The sequence below is a fragment of the Ceratosolen solmsi genome, unplaced genomic scaffold (assembly GCF_000503995.2).
Source record: "Ceratosolen solmsi marchali unplaced genomic scaffold, CerSol_1.0 scaffold25, whole genome shotgun sequence".
NCBI classification, from domain to species: domain Eukaryota; kingdom Metazoa; phylum Arthropoda; class Insecta; order Hymenoptera; family Agaonidae; genus Ceratosolen; species Ceratosolen solmsi.
This window is the reverse complement of record NW_011948444.1, coordinates 87,108-106,564: the sequence shown is the minus strand read 5'-3', so window position 1 is coordinate 106,564 and position 19,457 is coordinate 87,108. Positions and strand designations below refer to the sequence as shown.

The 19,457-nt window shown below is 26.7% G+C and overlaps 2 protein-coding genes across 2 annotated transcripts; both read right to left on the bottom strand.

The window, feature by feature from the left end:
- Positions 1-1,949: 1,949 nt before the first annotated feature.
- Positions 1,950-12,706, bottom strand: LOC105366062 (glutamate receptor-like). Its single transcript, XM_011504376.1, has 9 exons — positions 12,565-12,706; positions 8,674-9,128; positions 6,419-6,546; positions 6,044-6,211; positions 5,578-5,813; positions 4,859-5,070; positions 4,594-4,758; positions 2,951-3,066; positions 1,950-2,223 (listed from the first exon to the last, which is right to left on the bottom strand). Exons 1-9 carry the CDS (start codon positions 12,704-12,706, stop codon positions 2,004-2,006), a joined length of 1,842 nt encoding a protein of 613 aa, XP_011502678.1. The 3' UTR covers positions 1,950-2,003.
- A 3,585-nt stretch (positions 12,707-16,291) lies between these two features.
- LOC105366061 (ejaculatory bulb-specific protein 3-like) lies at positions 16,292-17,535 on the bottom strand. Its single transcript, XM_011504375.1, has 2 exons — positions 16,784-17,535; positions 16,292-16,458 (listed from the first exon to the last, which is right to left on the bottom strand). The coding sequence occupies exons 1-2, from the start codon at positions 17,010-17,012 to the stop codon at positions 16,292-16,294; spliced, it is 396 nt and encodes a 131-aa protein (XP_011502677.1). The 5' UTR covers positions 17,013-17,535.
- Between the last annotated feature and the right edge of the window lie 1,922 nt (positions 17,536-19,457).

Below are 19,457 nucleotides of genomic sequence, written 5' to 3'. Positions count from 1 at the left end.
TATAAATTTTCAATTACAAATTATTTATTTACTTATTTATTTATTATATGTTTTATTTTTTATTGTTGTTTTATTGAGATCAGTTAATCCACTTATTGATTTATATATTTGAATGAAAAAAGTGAAATGAATAATTTTTTTTTATGTATATTATATCACTTTTTAATACGCTACATTATAATAAGGATTATATTTTCAATATAATATAACTTACTATGTCATTAAAAAAAAACGTGTATTATGAAATGCAAAAACTACACTTTGACTATCGTACATATAAGTATTAAATTAAGTATATAATATTTTTTACCGTCATTGGCAGGTTTTAATCCATCCCGTAAAAATTTCCATGTTGCATATAATTACACTGAATCATGTCAACCATTAAACCATTCTGAGTATTCCAAAACTTATGTACGTAATATTGAGCTTCTTACGTTTATGTCTGTAATACCGATTGCAGAAAATTATAGAGGCTGTGAGAATTTCATGTTATTTCACAGTTTTCGTTTTATCTCAACAAATATACTGAGCCTAAATGATTGTATTGCATATCTGTGTAATGCAAATGATTCCTTGTAAACTATAAAAAAAATTTATAAATTATACTGATACACAATGACGAAAGATTTTATAAACTATATAAATTATTTTATATGATATGGATTTTCGATAATTGCCAAGTAATTGGGTATTAGAAAAATGTTCATCATTAAAAATCCTTTATAACAGTATCTGTCGCGTAAATTGGAAAATATAAAATTTTCACATCCTGGTGCATTATTTTCTTGACTTTATTTTTTGAATATTTAATAAATTATTATATTTTCATTTAACATCCTATACGGTATTATACTGATTTTTAATTTTTAATTTTATTCTAACTAGGAAAATTGAACTATTACATATATATGATAGGCTAAAGGAATGTTAGAAATTTAAAAAGTTAGTATTTTACTCATAAAATGAAATCAATGAATTTATTTATTATTAGGAAATAATTATTATACAACGAATACATAAATACAAATTTCGTCTTAATTGACATGCTGTGAATAATTTTCTTTGCTATATATATATATATATATATCATTAAAGAATTCGGACATATATAGTTCCATAATCATTGACTGCCATATGAATTTGCCAATTTTGTAAATTAAAAGATTTTAAGATACAAAATCGAAGAATAATTTCTATTCGAAGCGAATATCCATGCAAATATCAATAAAGCAATATAGTAGTTTTCCTTATTCCTTTTTATAAAACATAATTTTTCTAAGTGTACTTACAATATGACCATCAATACAAGATATTATTATAATAATATAAAATATACTCCAATTTAATTTCATTGTATTTATCGTAATTTAATGATTAAAATTCGATACGCACTCTACTAAAATCATCTTTGATTTTCCAATAATTTAAAAATATGTATTATCTCACGTACGAGTTATCGTGGTAATAATATTATAGTGCTCTCACGTAGCACTTAATGTTTTTTCGTTCTCGTGATGTCTCTTCATATTTCATTTGCAATCTCCATCTCGTTTACATCTTATTCCTTAACAGCAAGTACATGTTTTATTTATTATCAAATTGTCTCTATAGCGCACTTTATAAAATAAATTACACATTTCTTGCTCTCACATTGGAAACGCTTGTGCATGAAAAATACAGGAAAAATCGTTTAATAAGAAGGTATTGAGTAGTTGCAATTACTAATAACTTATCACCAGCAATTGCTTCTCACTTCAATACGTATTCTTTTCATTCACTTGGCATTTACTTATGATAGTATACACCACAGCAAGACTCTATAATTCGTTTGATTAAAATTATTAAACATTTTCATTCGTAGAGCAATAATAGTTTAAATAATCTATATCTTAGTGAGGATAAAATAAGAAATAAAAGTTCTATTAGATCCCGATCAAATCCGGGGACTGCTTGCAATTAAACTAATATTCTAATTGCAACGAAGAAAACAATACTGACGGTTATTTTTTTACGTGCATTATTTTTTTAATAAGATTTTCTACAAGCAACAGACATATCGAGAAAAAATAAGCGGCTGTGATCATAATAAGGGCTGGACTGAAGTCTTGCAGATTCACAGGAATTGGAGTGGAATTGTGGCTCTCCGGGCAAACGGGTTTCTTTTCATACCAAATGGTGTTTAACCGTCGTGACATCCCATGCTCAATCGTTTGTCGCAATCTAAACAAATAAAATTCATGCGTTTTTTCAATTTTGTACACTCTGTTTGCATTAGTCGTGAATTTTTAATTTTTCACTAATTAATTATGCTTCCAGTACTTCTTTTAACTTAATGTGTACATAATCTTCCTTGCATTACACATAGACCACATAAAAAAAATTATTAGGAATTGATATTCAATACGCTGTATTTAATAGTTATATGATAAATATTTACATTAAAAAAAAAGAAAATGAAAAAAAAAATTTAAAACTACTAAAATCAATTATTTTTCCGAAATATTGTACAGAAATTAATTAATTTTTAGTATAAAAATTATTTAAGTCATGTAGCCTATATTACGAACTATGTATTTATTTAGAAGTCAATGTTAATCTAATTAAGCACTAAATTTCATTAATTAAACAAGCAGAAGTATAATTATTAAATATGAAAATTGATGTCGTATAATTCATATTTGGCAAAAAATGTTAAAATTCGCTAACTGAAAAATAATGAATCTTATGCAGATTAAATTTTTTATGATAATTATTACTTATTTATAAATCAATTATATCGTTAATTTAAATTATTGTTAATCATTTGTATTATTTATTTATGCTAAAATGCGTTTAATTTTCTTGTAAAAAATTCATTCCCCAATAATATACTTGATTCACTTTTATAATTAAGAAATTATTTCAATTTTATTAATACAATCTTCAATAATATATATGCTACACATACCCGTAAGTCATCATTTTTTTAAAAGGTGAATGTTTACTGGTACAAGTAGCTGTATGTTTAGGTGCAAATAGTTCGATCTCTTGTAAATCACATATTTCATCCTCATTGAAAGTATCCTGATAAAATTAAGTAATACATTAAGATTATTTAAATTGGCATTGAAAAAGGTTGCTAAATTTTACAATATAACGCTTAATAAATATTACAATAATGTATAAAAAAAAAAAAAAAATCTACATAGCACACCATCGTTTATATAAATGTTTTTCTAGCCATAGTTTTTGACTCTAAAGATTTTTTTTTAAAAAACATTAATTATTATTACTATCATTAATGCTGTTATTTATAATAATATAAAATAAAATTTTTCTTAACTAATTAATGTTCTTATTAAGGTGTTTTATCCACTATCTATACAGAAGGTTTGCACTTTATTATCGATCGACTTATGAATATGCATATATCTTTCATTTTTGCTTCGTAATGATTTTTATTGGAACTTTATAAAATTACTTTAAATTAATCATCATACGATGGAAGGATGCTCTATTAAACTGGTTGAAATAAGTTTTGAATTTTATTTACATTTTTATTGTCAAATTACGTTTATTGGTATATAAAACGAGACATAAAACATAAAGCTAGATAAAAAGTATTTTATTGCTAATGAATTAGAAAGTAATAATGTTACGAGTATTGCATAATTATGACAAAGTAATAATTATCGTGCCCATTTATGAGAGAGAAGAATAGAAGGGAGGATGAAGACAAAGAATATCAGATTTCAAGAAAAAATAATTCTAGGGCATGTATATTATGCTGACAGTGACCGAATAACCTTGGCTGTGAAGTTTAAAATTTTGCAGTCTTCCTTTTTATTCGACCATACCCCCTTCGCTATGAGTAAGACTTTCTTATTTTGCAAGGTTATTCGCTTATTTCTAAAACGAAGACGAACTTCTCCTAGATGCTTGGGCATTTATGCTTCATCTGCAACTGGTTATGTTAAGCATTGTTTTTGTAGGCTGTGACGAAATTTCATCAGAGCCAAAATTCATTTAATTAAATTCTCAAAATAAATTTATGATCATACTACAGGCAATAAGTAAAAGTTGTAATAAAATTTATTATATGCATGCATTAGGTGGGATTTAAAATTTTTAACACACTATAAATGTAAATTAAATTAATTAATAAGACTAATTTAGTTCAGCCTTAATATAATTATAGCATTAATGAATGATTTTGTATTAGAAGTTACATAATAAACGGTCATAAATAAATCGATACCTTGTCGATCTTTACCTTGAAAATTCAATAAATTCAATATTATGTAATGATAATAATTCTTTTGAAAAAAAGATCATAAATTAAGAAATTTCAGCTTTAAATAATTGCTAATGTATTATTTATATTTATAGAGATATATTTATACAGAGAGATACAGATGTAGACCAATGCGAAACATTTCACAAAGTGAAATGCTTTGCAAAAAAAAAAAAATAAATAACTCTTATACAATGGTAAAAGAAAATCATAGTAACTTAGTATGAAAAATTAGACTTTCCCGAGGCACTCTGGCAAAATAAGCATCTGAAATTTGAAATTGATAAAATGAACATAAGTTTAGTGACACGACTCACGGTAATAATTTTGTAGGCCGTTGCTAAATCCACTTGGAAGGCGAAATCACCTTTCTGAACTTTTCGAAGGCCTTCCTCTGCCGTGTAATAGGGAAATTTATTTCGCTTCTTGTTTAATGATATTTTACGCTCGAAAAGGTCAATGACGTTCTTATCCGATGTCGTCTGAAGAATAAATCGGGTTTAATTCATTTTAATTTTTTATTACAATACGCAACGTCTATTTTTATAGCTACAATATATATATATATATATATATATTTACGCGAAAGAAATCATGATTATATGACATATTTTCAATTCCCACTTCGAGGTGACTATCCGCGAGGTCCTTTATAGTTCTGATAAAACGAGGCTTTTCGGACAAAAGAGAGCCAACTATACTGGCAGAGTAAAACTGATAGAGAAGCATAGCCCAAAGGAATAAGGACGTATAAACAATTCGTCCGGAATTTATACGTGGAGTATCGCTTAGACCTACAAACGATTATTCTCATAAGTTTACATTATCTTCTTACTCGAGAAACTTTTCTTACATTACCCAATTACACACACGCGCGCGCGCGCGCGCACACACACACACACATATATATATATATAGATTTATATTTTTATATAAATCGTAATAGAACAATATTTTAAATAAGACGCTTCCAAGTATTTAAAAAGACATGCTACAGACTTAAAATCTTAATTCGACATTTTATCTATTTTCTTTTATAACAAATACTAATATCACTGAGGTAAAGTCGTAAAGCCGTATGTTTATTACTCGCACTTACATATATTAACTCGAGCTAGTAAATTATCGTTGTTGATATATTTATTCTCCTAATATAATCTAGATTTATACCATCTAGATCCAATGGAAATGACGCCAGTCATTCTCATATCATAAATTCATAATTTATTATATTATAATACGAAAGATAATTATAAAATTGAACGAAATTTCTTTTTTTGATAATATAAATGTAAATAAACCTTGTTGACAAATAGCGGCACTTGTAATAAGAAAAGTCTCGGACTCCGGTTGCGTAAGTAAAGTATTATTTGCAGCATTGCCAATGAAATGCTGTTCTACTTTAATGGTTATGTATAGAAGAATCCAGTTGAGTATTCCTATAATAATAGTTAAGCACCACACGTGCTTTGAGAAAGGCTCGAGAAAACTGTTGCTCAGCTGTTGTCGTTTTGGATGCCGGAAAATTATAGCTGCTCTAGCAACATTCAAAATATAAAATTATAAAAAATTAATTATAAAATAAATGCACGAAACGAAAGTATTTCTTCATATTGGTAGTGAGTAGCGTAGTTTGAAAGTACATTATTTTAATGAACTTTGACCAGGAAATTTCGATTAATTCGACTCGCGATGATCAATTGAAAAATCCTCGTGAACATTGTTTTTCGTTATCGTTTGTCCTAATGTGCCACGCATAAATCTTACTTAGCCATATAAGCTTGAACCGTATATTCCATGACATCTATTCTCTCAGGTTTGAATTGAAATGGCGTTGCACCAATATCTACAATGCCGTTTATCATATCGCCTACTATACCATTGAAACTGCCGTTAATGAGGTAACCCCATGTAGTTCCCCGTAGCAGGTTCAATCTGCAAGATCGTTTATGCTCATTAGGTTATAGTTTTGAGATCACCAATTATATCGACTTATTACAATAATCTCAATTTTAAAATATATATTTTGGGTTTTAAGAAGTAGCTTTATACGGTTTAACTTCTTTATTATAATGCCACGATTTATAATGGTAAATTAGTTCTAGTATTTTTCTTCTATTAATTACATAATAATGAAATTACGTGAAATTATAGTAGTCTCTTAGTTGTTGCGTCAAAGCATAATTATATCGGTGCATCGTATCAAGGTGTTTATTTATCGGCGTTGTTAAATATGTCATTAGATCGACTGTATTTGGAAGAAAATCTACCTGTAAAAAAATTCTATGTAAATTAGCTCGCGTTGCGTTTGCCTTTTTTAATAATAAGCATTATTCAAACGAGGACATTTTATTATCGACTTATTTTGAGGTATAACCGTTAAAAATAATATTGTCCAGAATAAATGGTATGTAACACCTTTTACATGTGTATGTGGAAGAGAGAGAGAGAGAGAGAAAGAGAGAGAGATGGTTTTAGAAGGCTGAAAAAGGAATAGTGTGGAAACGAACAAATGCGATGTACTATAGATGTAGATTATTCTTGAAAGTAACTAAAAGGAAAACGATAGATACACGAAAGCAGATATTTTTTAATTATATACAATCCGTGGCTTAATCAATCTATGGCATCTTCATCGATGATTAATAAAAAATGATATAACAGATCGAATGAATCTTGTAGCGTAAGTTATTGATCACATTTATTGATTTCGTTATTATCATTATTGAAAATTCAATATAAGCAAATAAAATTATTTATTTTAGCAAATAAAACTCTTTATGTGTAATAAAATTATGTGTACGTACATATATATATATATATATATACATATTTATTAAATTAATTAAAAAAGTAATAAAAAAAATATTTATTAAATTACTCGAGCAATTGATAAATAAATAATTATATTTCTATGCGACACTGAATTAAATAAACATTCGTCGGAAGTATTAACTTATGTACTTCTCATTTGCGTAATAATTGTTGAACACAAGTCAGTTTATACGAATCACTCATTTGAATCCAATAATTTAGCAATCAATACGTATTGTATGTATCAATTAACCAAACATTTTTTATCGTTATTATGAATTTCGTATGTACATAAATGATTATTCTATAATGCATCTTGAGTAATTAAACTACGTAATTCTTGATCTCCTCTTTATCATTTATAGTATAAAAAAAAAGTGTAATTAATAAGTTGTTAATGGAAAATTGTCATTTTTTTTCGTACAACAATTCGTAAAATAAAATCATGATAATATAAGATGAAGAAACAAAATCAAATAGAAATATTAATTTTATCAAGTAATCGTTATGTAATTAAAAAATATTTAAACTCTTAATATGCATAATATTGTAAGGATAACTTGTCATTAAAAGACTTGAAATAATACAATTTATTGTCAAAAAAAATTTAAAATCGAAAATGTAAATCATCGATATAATTGAATAATTACTATTTAATGAAATGTACATTAATTTTATGTCTCGCAGGTGTCTAATTCCACATTATAATTACTAATACAACTCGAATAAAGAATTTCATAAGAATTGGAAATTCAATCGCGAAAATGGAAAGTCGAGTTTAATTAATAGCCAATAAAAATTAGGTATTACTTTTCACATTTCTTCATTTTTACGCAACGTTAAATATTTCCTGAATATATTTTTCCCATATTTGTCGGTAATTTTTCCGTAATTAAAAATATTTTCGTGATTTCAATTTCCATTATGAAATGATACATGGTCTAAGTAATTTCATTTATTTAATTGTTCATAGATTGAATAATTATTTTTACTTTTAAAATGCGAAAATCAATAAAAATTTCAATACACATTAATAAATTAAAAGATTAACAATTTTTTTTGTTTTTTTATTTTTTTTTTATCATAATTGCATATTTTCAAAGTTCTTCCTTGCTAATGAATAAAATATTTTAACTCGCAGAGAATGATTTAGTATAGATCGATCAAATTTATTTCAACAATCTGATCTTAATACTTTATTGAAAAATTATAAATGTTAATATTTTTTTAGAAGTCACGTGAAGTATATATTTAATCGCGCTTCGAGTATGATCATTTTTTTTTTTTATTTTATCACAATGAAACACTTTTCCTCTGGTTGCCTGTTGTATAAAACTAATTAATCATATAAGAACTAATAAACATTCGATCATCAATAAAATTTTACCTATGCAACTTAATGCAAATGTTGATATTCTAGCTTATAAAAGACTACCGGTATATCAAAATAAGCGGAACTAACTCGTCAAATGAGTCTATCCGAAATTATTTTTAAGAATGCGTTTAGTCGAGCCTACTCTCAAGCCGACAATAAGCAACTAAATAAGCTTGGCAATGGTACCGTGTGCCTTCAATGTACTTGCCACGATAGAGAAATTCAAGTTCATTCCTCGCAGGTCACCACGCCTTTTGTACTTGTATTGGGTCAACTGGTTCCTCAAACCACCACGCGGGTCCCAATAACCCATTTTCGTGATATTCAAGCTCCCGCCGTGCCTGTAGCTCGGGTTGTAAACGTCATAGAGATCGTAGCGACGACTGTCACGACCACGTCCGCGTATCGCCACCGTGACTTCGGCGTTTATGCTTAGTGGCAGTTGGTCAAGTAAGTCCAAGGGCAACTGTTCATTGCTACGATCGGCCATCTTCAACAGCCAGAAGTACGATTCGTTGAAGGGCAGCCGGTCGCCGATGAACTGCGCAGCACCGTAGTACCAACGGACACCCAGTGGATTTTGAAATAGCAACGTTTGAAGGTTACTTTTTATCAAGCTCGTGTGAAGCATGACAGCTCGTGCAGCGGCCATCAATTTGCCAAGGAGGGAAGGTTAAATTTTAACTTTAATGCCCAATATTATCGATCGTCGTCAATTGTAGCAATGCCATTTCACGACTTTGCATCTAATTATGAGCGTGCGCATTGACATTGCATTATCGATATAAATGTTATTTCAAAGCTTCGAATGAACATTCTCTCTTATCGTAAGAGTAATAACAATCTTCTTAGTGAATTTAATCATTTACACGCAAGGAATTATAATGGCACGATATTTCCTTGTATTATATAATATTTATCGTTAAAGACATTACAGTAATGCATTGATAATATTTCACAAGAATTAGATATTTGATAATAATTTTAAGAAAGTAAATTTTACCTTATATAGGATAATTTCACTTTTTGGACAGTCCAAATCCAGCAATATACCAAGTTTATAGTAATTGACTTTTAAGATCTCAGTCATGGCTAAACCATCCGAAATTGGTATTAGTGCGAGCCTTGTATCCAACGATGCCATTTTATGAAAAACTTCCACTTTGTCTACATCAATCGCAAACATATTAAATGGAAAAGTGAAATAATATTATTAAGCTTTCTGCAATTTGAATTATAATTGTTAATATAAATGTAAAAATACATGTTTGGCGCTATAATAATTTTACATGAATTTTGCATATCTATACATTACATTTTTAATAATAACTTGAATTTATTATATTTGTCGCATAAGCTTATTCATCCAGGATTTTATGATAATTATAATTTGGTTAATAAAAAGAACTCGCATTAAATCCAGAAGAAAAAAAGTAAAAAAAAAAAATATATATATACATAATAAAAATTAAAGCAAACAATTGTTAAAAAAAAATTGCTAAAAATTGGCTTAAACATTTTAATATTAGATAGCTCATTTAAATTGTATGTAATTAAAAATTCGAATATTCAGTAAAAGAAGCAAACAACCATTCGTTCCCATTCGCTATTTTTCACGTCATCAAGTATTCATTCTCTTTATTATTTTTCATTTTTCTAAAAATTTTAATTTGTTATTTATAAGTTGGAAAAATTATCTCAAGTTTTTAAATAATTAAATATTAAAAAAGAAGATGTAATTCATAATTTGTTCGGATTAAATTAGAAAAAATACTGTATTCAAACAGTATATAAATATAATTAAAATATTTACAATTCTATTGAAATGCACTTATAACAGACAATATTCGAAAAAGCTTAGGAGCTAAAAAGACTAATTATTCAGATATTTTTGTTGCTGTATTGGCTAAATGTATGCATAAAATCAATTTATTTTTGGGAATACAAACGAATTCAACATATGTAAATAAATTTTTCCATGTTTTTAGAAACTTTCTTTTAATCTTTATAATTGATGTAATAATGAAAATAATTAATTTTAATGTACAATCGCTCGTATTTATTGTTGATTTAACTTACACTATTAACATTGAAATTGAAAGGAGCATTAGAAGCTTTTGCGTCGAAATGATTTTAAAAGACGTGAAATGAAAACAATCGGATAACAATTGGGCTGATATAATCAAGAGCTTTCGAGAAATTAAAGAGCCTTAAATTACCAAGGTAGGTTAGCTTAAGCACGTGTAAAGCGATGTAAATAGAAGCTGAAAAGCAGGTAAACGAGTCTTTCCTAACTCCGCGTATAATTAAATATAGTTCTGGTAGTTATAGAGTCAAGAAGTGGCGAATTTCTCTTCGTTAACAAGACTCGTGCGAAACCTTGTTTGCTTAAATTTACCTCATTGTTCGATACTAATAATAAAAAAGAAAAAAATTGTAAAAATCCAAAGTGTGTTTTGATCGGCTATTATCTGTTATATTGAATACGGATGGAAATTGAATTGAAAGAAAGTGGCACTTCTAATAAATGATATATTATTGAGAAAAAATAAAAGAAAGGAAGATCTGAATTAAGTTGTTAATAAAGCGCCGGTGACGATTCCACATCGATTGTATTTATTATAATGCAACTTGACATTAGGTATGACCTATTCCACGATAGATATATTTATAATCGCTATATTCAATCGAGGCTTTTATAAAATCAACAAGATATCCGAAATGTTTAGCTACGAATTATATCTATTGATAAGCAGGTTAGAAATATTATTATTTTGTCAAATCTTAAAATTGATTGTCACATACGTCTATCACTCTCCGCCGCTCTTGATAAAAAGCGCGAAGGAATCGTGGAGTAAGAAGCGTGGAGCAAATCGGCGCCTTTTCGATGAAAAAGATTTTGCATAATAGATTCAATTCCGGCTGATTGGAATGCAATTTGGAAGTTTAGTGACCTTAAAAAATTTAGGACGTTCAAATCGTACAAGTCATCGCTCGGAAGTTAGTCATTATCTTGTTGTTGGTCTTTGCTTTAATTCAACGATTATAGATCGACCATCCCGAAGAATTTTAGGAGACAGTGGTTGATGAAGAATGCTATATCGCTGCACCAATCGTGTTGCACAACGGCATTTTCTATTCCTCTTTAGTCCGACTGGTAGTACGTTCGAAGGCTACTAATCATGTTTAGCTGAGAATGTATTTTCTTATGCACGCGGATAAGCAGATGAATTCATTTTCCTGCTTCATTTCAAGGATACCAATAATATAAAATAATAAGCGGGAGTCTGCCATGGTTGTTCTCTGACAGAAATACAAAACCGGTACAAATCTTATTCAGCATTTATTTTTACGCGAGAGTGTAACTGTTAATACTGATGTAGTCGTCGCATCAGCGCTTAGTCTATATTTAATTTTATAGAGGAAATCAAAAGTATTAGTTTAGCCAGGTATTGGTTTACGTGTTGGTGGATTTGGTGCGTATTAATGATCTTGAACACGTTTTTTTATATATTCTAAATAATAGAATAGTTTCCCAATTCTCGATATGCGAGAAACAATATATCTTAAAAATTTAAAGCTCCCAATAAAATTCTAAAAATAAGCATAGTTATTGTCGCAATCATGTTTCGCAATAAATATCCTACAAAAATATACTATCGCTATTTGTTCGATAGTTCACTAATTAAGCTACTTCGAAAATTTTTCGAAATGAAAATGTTTATGCTTTCTGTAGCCATTCTGAAATCTACTTGTAAAATATCCATGTTTTCGTCAATTTACATTGAGTCTACAATCCTAATAAGAATTATATTACATTTAATATTACAGTCATGAGAATTAGGAAGTTAAAAATATTATTAAATCATTATTTTATTATTAAATGTTTATCGATACAACTATAAGTACTAAGCGAATTAGAAAATCTTTTTGATAATGGATTTCGAATCTGAACTTATAAGAAGAATATCAATATTATTACAATCAAATTAATAAATACCGAAATATATTTTTCGCATCTACTTAATTATAATGTTTTTTTGCAGAGTAATTTTTATAACATATTAGGCTTTCTCATTTTTTCATAAAATAATCATACCGTAAGGATTCCAGCACCCAAAGGCAGCAATTTGTCGAATACCTCGCTCTTCAAAATAGTTACGCGCAAATCTGACGTCGATTTCGTCAGCTTTAATAATTTCTAGCACCAAGGCAAGGATCAGATAAAAAGATTTTATCATTGTATCAAATTTTTTTTTAACAATGACACTTTATTGTTATATATGTCCTATTGACATTAATATTTCAATTGAAACATGGTAAATGTAATCAAAAGTAATAACGTTTTTAAAAGTATGATTATTTTATTTTCTGTTTCAGCTGTTTTGTAATTTTTCAATTCACTGCATTTAAAGATTATATTATAAAATCTTATCCTTTCTTCACGATAAATTGAAAAAAATTAATTAGGTAAAAATCTTATTATTGAAGGATTTGATAATACTTTCATGATACTGTATATAAGAATATTTTTAGATAACAACGATATTTATGCTAAATTCCTGTTTATAATATAATATTTATTACAAACTAAAGTTAAAATGACAACAAAGTTTATTTAATTTACTCGAATTGTTTAAAAATTAAATAGATTTCTAATTTAAAGAAAAATTTTTTTAAAAACACCTTAATAGATAAAAACACCTCACTGATAATAGATAGATATTATATAAGAACATTAAAATTGAATTATAAAATTAAATTTGCAATTTTAAAAATAAAAATATGGTTTAAAGTATATATTTTCATTTACTAAAGCTAAGTATTTAATTAACAGTTAAATTATTATTACAATAATTTTAAAGAAATATCTAATGATTTTGCAGAACTTCGTGCATTGAATTTAAAATCATGCGAATAATTTACAATTAAAATGATTTATTGTTAATGTAAAGCATCATTAATTATACATTAATTTTTGTCAAAGATATTATCAACCGTTGGGATCACTCAAATATCGAAATAAATCATAAAATTCAAAGAAAAATTTATTTCTGCAGAATTTCAGTGTTAGTTTTTTAACATAAATGTAAATCTACTTGATTTAATAACAATTTTTTGATTTTTCTCACAAATGTGTGAAACTATATATATATATATATATACATATATATATATATATAAATATATCAATATCAACAACGAGTAACTTTTACTAAATTCTTGGGAAATGTAATTTAAAGTATTGAATTATTTCAGAGCGCCAAGGTACAACGTAAAACAGAATCGGCACTGACAGTTTTGTCATATCATACCGTCGATGATAATCAATAGATTTGCATATTGCAGAATCAAAAGTAAAGCGACACTGAGAAATTATAGACAATAGCATAGTCATTACCTAGAAATGTTGGGTATTCACATTCCCTTAACAAATATGAAAAGGCTGTATTTATTTATGTGCGTACACATAGATCTGTATTAGACTTGCTTCTCTTTAAATTTTTATAATTTACTCATGCTTTTCAGGGTTTGCAGGTAGCATTGTGTCATTCAACGTACCAAATAACTTATTTCCTACTATTTACTATAATTATTTCATTAATAAATAACGAATGATTAGAAAAAAATGTATTTGAACTATCTATATAGTCTCAAATTAATTTTATTCGTTAATTAACTTTCTAAATGTGACATTTTAAAAGTAAAATCATAATTAATTGTTAAATGTATAATTTTAACGAGTTTATTCTCTCAATACATTACAATTATCATTGAATGTGTTATGAATTATTAATTAAAGTAACTATTATAGTAGATATACATTAACAAGTACATGTCATATTCAATCTCAATAATTAGTAAGATTAATTATGAAAAAATCTAAAAATAATTTATCCCATATATACAACTAATTTGAAATTAATTTTTTTTATTTGTATGTGAATATTTTTAATTTTGGCTAAAAAATTTTTAAATAATTTTTTTCAATATTATTTTACAATAGTTATTCGTCAAATATTACAGCTTGTTATAGATTTCTATTAATTCCCAAAATACAATCAATATTTAATATGCAACAACAAAAGCATTTTCATTATCGAGAAACGAAAAAAATAATTTCAGCTTTCATTTAGTATTGTAATTTGTTCGATAAATGATAATTTATAAATATTATAATTCCGTGATAATTCATTTTATCAACATAGTCAAAGAAAATGAGTAAAAAATATTTAACATTTTTGCAAATACTATAACTGAATTTAACGTTTAAGAATTAAAACAATTTATACTGATATTATGTGGAATATTTCATTTACTGTATTTACTTTGAATTTATACATTCATTGTATTTTTTTTTATTTTAAATAAAAATTAAGATATTTTCAACAGTTTAAACACTTTATCGGTTTATCGCTAGCAAACCTAAAAATGTGTATTTGAATGTTTATGTATGCGAGTAAACGGATTTTGTAAATTTCAAGTACTCACTACTAAGTTATAAATATATTACAATATATTTTAAATAATAATGATAAAAATAATTATTAATATCAAGAATATTAAACATAATTTACATCTAGAAATTAATTTTAAGTGTACTACTTAAGCGAATAATTTAATTAAACATTTTTGCACTAATTAATTACTTTTGTTTTATGTAAAAACAAATTGCATATCATTTATTGTATTTAGTTATAAAGTATGTAGTATGTAGTATAAAGTTAAACAAAAACAAAAAAATAATATAATTCGTATAATTTAATTCACACGTTACCTCAAGTCTTTGTACAACTATTTATAAATTTAATGGAAATGCTTATATTTTTATGTGACACCTGCACGGTTGTGCAAATCCATAATATGCAATTGAAACAAAATTTACATTATCAGCAAAGCGTTAAAGTGTACGGGATTAAATTTTTTGTTTAATTAAGGATCGAAAAAATAATAATTTACTACACTTACATAATGATACTTAAATATATAATGATAATATTTATTGCGATGCTACCTACTATATTATTCGAATGATAATATTTTTTAATATAAATTTTAACTTTTATAAATATTTAATATAAATCGAAATATTTGAAAATGAATATTAACTCTTTATAACTACTACTGCTGTTTTAAAAATGTTTATTTCGTCATATGCAAATGTTAAAATAATAACAATGATAAATTATTTAGATATTCTTAACATCAAAACTTGAACATTATTATAATTAAGTACTTGACATTGAATAAGTATTTTATTAATAAAATCTAATCATGTATATATAATTTTGTGATAATACTTTAAATGGAAGTTCAAAACAACATCAAAAAACAACAGTTCAAAAAAACTTTAAAAACATTAATTTAATATAATAAAAACACTTAAACAGTAATGATTGAATCATTATTCAAAAAATTAGTTTATATAAGTTAAGAAAATATGAATTAATATAATTTCGAACAATTTTAACCAAATTCCATCTTATTCTATTATTTTTCTATCTATTTTTTTTTTATTTTATAAAGTTATTTTTTAATGTTTTTTTTTTTTAGTAAAAACAGCAATATATAAGTAAATGCTTTTATTCAAAGTTAATATATAAAAATGAAATGTATTATAAATGAAAAAGAGTATAAAAATGACAGATTATGTTTTTTTTTAATATCTGATTTTCCTTATTTATTATAAATGTACATAATTTGATTTTTTTATATAAAACTGACAAGAAGTTTATAAAACAGTGTTTGTACATGTTATACAATATATTATAATATATTCTTATTTCATCTCAAAAGAACGTTGTATAAAATACTTGTTTTTTTTTTCATATTTTCAAGCCCTTTTTCTTAGCATCTTGAATGGTCTTTTCAATCAAGATATTCCAATCCTGCGACTTATTATCAACATACCAGCTGACGATTTTCTCGAACATTTCTAATTGTTTTTTAGTACAATATTTACAAGCAGTAATAATTGCTTCGGGTGCCTTGTCTGAAAAAATAAAGAATCCTTTAAAAATAATTTTCATTTTATTCCACAATCCCAAAGGAATGCTTATATCCTAATTGCTTTATCATTCGGCCCCCTCTCCCCTCCACCGTCAAACTTTAAATCAAATTTAGAAATTTCAGAAAGCCTAACGAGCTTTATATATTTGATCTCCCTCCTCACGTACTACCACGAATTTAATGGAATCCTTTTAAATATTTTTTAGATAAAGTGTTTCAATGCATAATAGTCGGAATTTTGTTTTCCACTACCACTTAATAAGTTGATGAATATAAATGAGACACAATAATAGCATCTGTTTACTCACTCTTGAAAAAATGAGCTGCTGCGGTATGACAGGGTCCTGTGTCCATGAAGCACGCATAGTATCGGTCTCGCTCGGCGTCGTCCTTCAGGATCACGTCAACGTCGAGGTCATCGTACGCATCTGAGTATTTTTTGTCCTCGTCGGCAGCGTCAATCGTCGACATTACGACGAGGAGGGCGGCAACCGCAAAGACCAGAAACCTCATCGAGGGTACGAGCTTCTTCGACATGGTCCACACGAAATTCGCGTGCCTTTCACTCCTTCCTGTTCGTTCGTCTCAATCGGCAAGATTGACAGGAACGTGATCAGGAGTGGCGCGAGGACGATTTGAACGTGTTGATCGGAGGATGGTTGCATATATAGACTGAGAAGTCGATTGAGTGCTGTCGGTCACGGCGATTCACAGGCTTAATGATCTACTTTGACTCGCACGTCCAGCTAAAAGTGTGAAATTTGATGATTCGATCGAAACAAAAAGTGCAATATGAATTTCACAAGTCGTAGAAGAGCAAGTCAGCGTTGTATACACTTTGGTCTTACGATGACGGGGTCGCCCGCTGTAAGTTGTTTATATGTTTTTTCAGCTGAACTGTAATAAAACACTTATCAGGGAAAATTTCTTTAGCTCAAATACGCAAGCTTACGTACGAGGCAAATGTGAGCGCTATGTGTATAAAGTTTTAAAAGGCATATATTTATTAAAAAAAAAATGTGTAATTGACTTGTAAAATTCCGTATATTCAATTGATTTTTTCATAATGGGTTGCTAAATATTAGAATATGAAACAGGGACCTTAAAAAATTTTATTACTACAAAATGCATAATATTTCCAATCTCTTACGTAATCTGAATCATATTGTTTTATTTTTCTGTGTCTTTATTAAAGTAAACTAAGAGTGATTTTCAAATAAGCATGAGATGATTTTTATTGATTATAAGACATTCATAGTTTTTATAAAGTAGGTAAGTAAATTGAATCTTTATATCGACTGGATATGAATCAGTACCTATAATTATTTCGCAAATATAAAAAATCTTTTAAAAATGCAGTATAGAAATGTGAAGAGAATGAGAGAGAGAGAGAGAGAGAGAATCAATGTTAATTATTCTCTATGAATTTCGAAGTAATATACAGATTAATATTATGACTCGATTGTGAAGGATTAGAATTAAATTAAAAAGACTTCATTTAAACATATATTTACAACTTCATATTAGCATTTCCTAGAGAATTATGATAATTAAAATCGTGAATACTCCTATTAATAATGAATTATCAGATATATAATATAAATGCTGTATATGTTTTATAATGTACAAGTGCCTACTTGATTTCAAAGCTATATTTACCTTCTGTTGTGAAATGTTAGAAGCAAATACGTGAATATAATAGGCACACACGCTAAAACTATTTATTCAAATACACTCACAGTAAAAAATACTGAATTTTCACATCTCGACTATTGACACAATAATATTCAATAAAATATGAAATTATTACACCATATTGTTTGAAAACAATTGTAAAGGTATTTTATTGGAAAAGTTTTTATTTATATTTTATTTATATTATATTATAAAACTAAATTAATAAATCTAATGTAGGAATACATTAAGGAACACACTATTTGACAATATTACGAAAAGCCGAATGTTGATTAACTAGACATATAGTATTTCATAAGAGAACTTGAAAAATAATTTATCTAACCTTTATTAATTCAAGAAAATTAATTAATTTGATATTTTCAAAGTACTTTCTAACACATTTCTTTCAATGAAGAGGAGGCGTATTCGCCATAAATCCATATTATGGAAAATAATAATACTTAAATTGAATATAAAGAAAAATGTGATTGATTTTATAATATTATTTTATAATTACAAGAAACTTTATGTCATAATTACAAAAAAATAGTATGTACTTAAAAACTAGTTTTTGGCATATTGAAATATAAATTATTTAATATGCACGTCGTATATTATGTTTTAACGACCTTTTGTCTTTGTGCAAAAAGTTTCATTATAATTATGAATCTTGAAGGCTTTATTTATGCATTTTGTAGTAAATTTTTGTTAAACTTAATATAGTTTTTTAACTTTCATTTGATCTTTATAATTGTTTATTTATATTTCATTTAAATATAGTTCTAAGTATGGCGCGACAATCTTGATTAAATTATAACAATATTTATTTTGTCATTTTTTATTAAAAATTATTCATTTAAAATGTGCTTAAGCTGATTGGAATTACAATTTAACATATTAAGCATTCCATAGATTATTTAGATCACATTGAATAAACTGAATTACTGCTAAACTATATTAAGTCTAACAAAAATTTACTGGAGGTCTTTCTCCGAGATTCTGGAGTACAGAATTATTTATTACTAAAGATATTTACTATTCGTCTTTATCTATAAATAGCAACTAGACTAGCTTCAACATAATGTTGTATCCTATGCATTTAAGAAATTATACAAATTTCGTATTTATTATTTAGTCAATATTCAACGTGTAATTTATCATTGATTCGATAATACATTCATGTGCACATTATGATTGTATACATAACAGAATGGATGTGCATTCATATACAAAATCGTAAATGAAATATAAAAGAAAAGTAAATTTTTTTATTACATTAGTTTGGATATGGAATTAATTAAGATA

What these genes read in the sequence shown, in the direction of transcription:
- LOC105366062 (XM_011504376.1), bottom strand. Translation starts at nt 12,706, where the DNA reads ATGATAAAATCTTTTTATCTGATCCTTGCCTTGGTGCTAGAAATTATT. An exon ending in AGAGACTACTATAATTTCAC is followed by an intron (nt 6,212 to 6,418) that starts GTAATTTCATTA and finishes ACGATCTTGCAG; the next exon opens with ATTGAACCTGCTACGGGGAA. An exon ending in ATAATCATGATTTCTTTCGC is followed by an intron (nt 4,759 to 4,858) that starts GTAAATATATAT and finishes TTTATTCTTCAG; the next exon opens with ACGACATCGGATAAGAACGT.
- LOC105366061 (XM_011504375.1), bottom strand. Translation starts at nt 17,012, where the DNA reads ATGTCGAAGAAGCTCGTACCCTCGATGAGGTTTCTGGTCTTTGCGGTT. An exon ending in AGCAGCTCATTTTTTCAAGA is followed by an intron (nt 16,459 to 16,783) that starts GTGAGTAAACAG and finishes TTATTTTTTCAG; the next exon opens with ACAAGGCACCCGAAGCAATT.